The sequence below is a fragment of the Mercurialis annua genome, linkage group LG5 (assembly GCF_937616625.2).
Source record: "Mercurialis annua linkage group LG5, ddMerAnnu1.2, whole genome shotgun sequence".
NCBI lineage: Eukaryota > Viridiplantae > Streptophyta > Magnoliopsida > Malpighiales > Euphorbiaceae > Mercurialis > Mercurialis annua.
The window spans coordinates 12,858,326-12,862,833 of NC_065574.1; the positions used below are offsets into that span (position 1 = coordinate 12,858,326).

General features: G+C 41.6%; 1 protein-coding gene across 1 annotated transcript; it reads left to right on the forward strand.

The window, feature by feature from the left end:
* Positions 1 to 1,345: 1,345 nt before the first annotated feature.
* LOC126681493 (uncharacterized) lies at positions 1,346 to 3,691 on the forward strand. Its single transcript, XM_050377034.1, has 6 exons — positions 1,346 to 1,808; positions 1,938 to 2,348; positions 2,655 to 2,859; positions 2,937 to 3,036; positions 3,111 to 3,439; positions 3,571 to 3,691. The coding sequence occupies exons 1-6, from the start codon at positions 1,346 to 1,348 to the stop codon at positions 3,689 to 3,691; spliced, it is 1,629 nt and encodes a 542-aa protein (XP_050232991.1).
* Positions 3,692 to 4,508: the final 817 nt, after the last annotated feature.

Sequence of the window (4,508 nt, forward strand, 5' to 3'; positions counted from 1 at the left end):
TCGTGGCCGAGTTAAGGTGAGCCAGTTTTGCGAATGGGATAGGTCCATACCATTAAAGCACTCAATTACATTGACTTTGCTATTTTCGAGCGAAAACCCTCCCAATTATCCGTGCTACAGAAATAGATACAGACCGAAGTTGGATGTATAGGCGGCTCCAGGGCGGGTTGCTGTACCCTGGTTTTGACGAGCGCATCCAAGAGTTTGTTAATTTCGCTTTACGCCATCCAGCGTGTGTGAGCGGACGCGAGATTAAATGCCCCTGTCCTAGTGTGGGATGTAAAAATACGAGTTACCGAGATGTCGAAACAGTGAAGCTCCACATTTTGCAGAAAGGGTTTGTCAAATATTATCAAGTTTGGGTTTTTCATGGGGAGGGAAATGTTTTAAAACCCCGTCCTGTTACACAACTACCAGAGTATGACGTTGACATGGAATATGAGGGGGGTGACGAGTTTAGCTCAATTCAGAGAATGGTTATCGATGCTGCCGGTCTAGAAGTAGTGTTCACGGAGGAGGAACCGAATAATGAAGCTAAACATTTTTATGATATGATGCGTGCGGCCGAAGAACCTGTATGCGCCGGTAATAGCAAACACTCTCCCTTGTCTGCAGATGCTAAAATGTTGGACATCAAATGTCGACATATTGGGTCAGTAGCTTTAGTAGATGATGTGACCAAATTTATACAAGAGCTGCTCCCAAAAGACAACAAGATGCCGAAGAACTTTGCTGAAATTAAGAAAATGGTTAGAGGTCTTGGGTTGCCGGTTGAAGTTATCGATTGTTGTTTCCGCAACTGCATGATTTACTGGGGGTCAGACGCAGAGTTAACGCGATGCAAAATTTGCGATCACGGACGGTGGAAACCGCCTCCTAAAGGAAATTCTGTGAAAAGACGAGTTAACGTCCCTTATAGGAAAATGTTTTATTTTCCTATAACTCCGAGACTTCTGTGAAAAGACGAGTTAACCTCTCTTATAGGAAATTTTTTTATTTTCCTATAACTCCGAGACTGCAGAGGTTGTACGCTTCTAAAACCACCGCCAAGCATATGACGTGCCATGCAGAACACGAAATGGTTGATGGAAAGATGTGTCACCCGTCAGACTCCCCGGCGTGGAAACATTTCAGTGAATTGCATACAGAGTTTGCGAAAGAAGTTCGAAATATCAGACTGGGCCTGTTTACTGATGGGTTTCAACCATTTGGGGCCTTCGGGCAGAATTATTCATCATGGCCAGTAATTTTGACACCCTACAATCTCCCCCCAGGGATGTGTATGAAAGATGAGTTCATGTTTTTAATTATTATTGTCCCTGGGCCTCGAAATCCTAAACACCAAATGGATATTTTCCTACAGCCGTTGATAGTTGAGCTGAACCAACTGTGGGAATTCGGAGTCCAGACATTCGGCGTTCAAAGGCGACAGAATTTCCAAATGAAAGCGGCACTTATGTGGACAATTAATGATTTTCCTGCTTATTCGATGTTGTCTGGCTGGAGCACATCTGGGAGACTGGCTTGCCCACAGTGCATGGAAAATACGGAAGCTTTTACGCTTAAAGGGAGTAGAAAACAGTCGTGGTTTGACTGTCACAGAAAGTTCTTGCCTCGTGGTCACCTGTACCGTCGTAATACAACTCATTTCCGAAAAGGAAAAACCGTAAACAAAGAATTCGGACCGCCGAAAACGGGAGAAGAATTGTTGGCAGAGGTGGACAGTCTGGGGTTTATGAAGGCATATGAAATTGGGGCTGAGAAAAATAATACTGCGAAGTCGGAAAATTATGGTTGGAATAAAAAAAGTATATTATGGGATTTGCCGTATTGGAAAACGAATCTCATTCGTCACAATCTCGATGTCATGCATATTGAGAAAAACGTATTCGACAACATTTTCAATACTGTACTAAATATTCCCGGGAAAACAAAAGACCATGCAAAATCTAGAGAAGAGTTGAATGACATATGTTCTCGGCTTGAGTTAGCAAAAGATCCGGTTACTGGGAGATTTCCTAAGGCAATGTATGCTTTGGACAGGGACGGAAAAAAGGCTTTGCTCGAGTGGATAAAGTTAATAAAATTTCCAAATGGCTATGCGTCCAACTTGTCCAGATGTGTCGATACAATCGGTATGAAAATGCATGGAATGAAAAGTCACGACTGCCACATTTTTATGCAAAGACTTCTGCCAATCGCTCTCCGTGAGCTATTACCGAAGGAAATGTGGGAGCCTATAATAGAGTTGAGTATCTTCTTTCGTGAGTTAACCTCCACGTCTCTAACAGAGAAAGATCTAGATCGTATGAGCCTGGAAATCCTAAAGATATTGTGTAAGCTGGAACGTATTTTTCCTCCCAGCTTTTTTGACTCCATGGAACATCTACCCGTACATCTACCGTACGAAGCTATGATGGCAGGGCCGGTTCAGTATCGCTGGATGTACCCATTTGAAAGGTAATATTACTGAAGTTTCTTAATTCTGTGTATCAGTATATTAACATGTAATGTTTACTAACTGTGGCATATGTGGAATCAGATATTTGAGAAAACTGAAAAAAAAGTGAGCAATAAAGGGAGGGTGGAAGGAAGTATTAGTAGCGGATACTTAAATGAAGAAACCGCAAAATTTGCAGCTTATTGATTTTCAGAAGGTGACCCAATGATACCGGAGCGGCTACAAAGAAATGAAGTTTCTGACATTGAAGTCGACTACGATGTTGACGGACTATCTATTTTCAAGCCGCACAGGAAATCAGTGGGTGCTTGCCGCAAGAGATATCATGAAGATGCTGAGATTATTGCTGCCCGGACATATGTTCTGTTGAATTGTTCAGAAATTGAAAATTACAGAGAGTAAGCTTTAATGCAGCTGTCAATGTAACTAACAATGATTATTTAGCTTCTAATTATTGTTTTCTTCGTAACTAAAGGGTTTTCAAAGGCGAGTTGTGCAGAGGAAACCCTGAAATCAGCACCTCGCAAATTGAAGCAAAGTTCGAGAGTGACTTTGCCTACTGGTTTCAACAATATGTAAGTATTTTACAGAATATATTTCGATTCTTTTAGTTAAAAGTTCCGATTTATAATACACTTTTACGCTACAGGTGCAAGATCCAACTGTCTGTACCAATCCCTTCATTCTTAGTCTCGCTAAAGGACCTCTTAGATCAGTCAGAACATTTAAGGGGTACCGTGTAAACGGGTTCAAGTTTCAGACTCAAGCTTATGGGGAGGAACAACTTACAATGAATAGTGGAGTCTGCGTAAGGGGAACTCAATATGTCGATAGCGAAAATGACTTTTATGGATTTCTGACAGACATAATTGAGTTAGAGTATCCAGCACTTCCAATGAAAACGACTGTCTTATTAAATGCGAATGGTTCGACCCAGCGCAAAATTCAGGCACAATTAGTAACAAAAAATACAACATGGTGGATATTAATAACAGAAAGAGATACAACAAGTATGAACCGTTCATCTTAGCCGAACAGGCCGACCAAGTTCATTACCTGCCATATCCGAGTAAAAGAAGGGGTAAAATAAATTGGTGGGTGGTTTGCAGGATAAAGGCGCGATTAGAGCTTGACATGCCCGAGGGGATTATCCCGGCCTTTCAAGATGACATAGAAGAAAATCCTCTCGTTGTTGCAACGGAAGACAATCCGACATATTTGGCTGATTAAACTAGAGAAGCTGAAGAAGATGCGTTGTTCATGGCTCCTGAACAAGAAACAGAAGATGAGTTCATCGCATCCTCATCAGACGAAGATGAAAGCGAAGAACTTTAGTAGTTTAGTAAATTTTATGTATTAGATATTTTGCAACCATAATCAATTGTTAAAGATGTATTAACGCTGCTCGAAACTATGTTTTTTAATTATATTATTCAAGTGTATACTTGTTGAATTTGAATTTATATTTCTTAGTTTTATGTTTCACGAAGGAATGTATAATTTTATTAATATAATGTGTTGGTTGTTTGTCGAACATTTAAAATTGATGTATGTGCAGGTATGAGGGGTCGAGGTCGAGGATCAGGCACAGGCCGAGGATCAGCCTCAGGCCGAGGACGCGGACGGGGATCAGACCCTGTTCCTGGTGATGACGACGTTGCTGAGGAGCAGTAGCAGTTGGAGACTGGAGCACCTGTTCAGCCTCGGCAGCAGCGTGAGCCTGGCGAGCCCCCTGCTGTTCTAGACGACCGGGGTAGGGAGAGGGTTCACCCGGACCCTAGCAGGTATGTTTACAATTTAGTTATCCACATGTGAATTGTAATATGTATATATACTAAACTATGTTTAAAAAATCACAGGACGATGTTGATCGACTCTGGGCCTGTTTCACGGGCTATGCGGGAGATTTTTAAGAAGTGCTGGTTCGATAATGGAACAGCATAGCGCTTTCTAACAGCGGAGCAGAGAGAGTTCTACTTCCAGGAGTTCCAGGTAATTCAATTTACAGCTTCGTAACGTTTAAATTATGTTTTTTTTGAAAAAAACT

Coding starts and splice junctions, on each gene's coding strand:
- LOC126681493 (XM_050377034.1), top strand. CDS start 1,346: ATGGATATTTTCCTACAGCCGTTGATAGTTGAGCTGAACCAACTGTGG. Junction 2,349..2,654: donor GATATTGTGTAAGCTGGAAC/GTATTTTTCCTC, acceptor ATTGATTTTCAG/AAGGTGACCCAATGATACCG. Junction 2,860..2,936: donor GAAATTGAAAATTACAGAGA/GTAAGCTTTAAT, acceptor TCGTAACTAAAG/GGTTTTCAAAGGCGAGTTGT.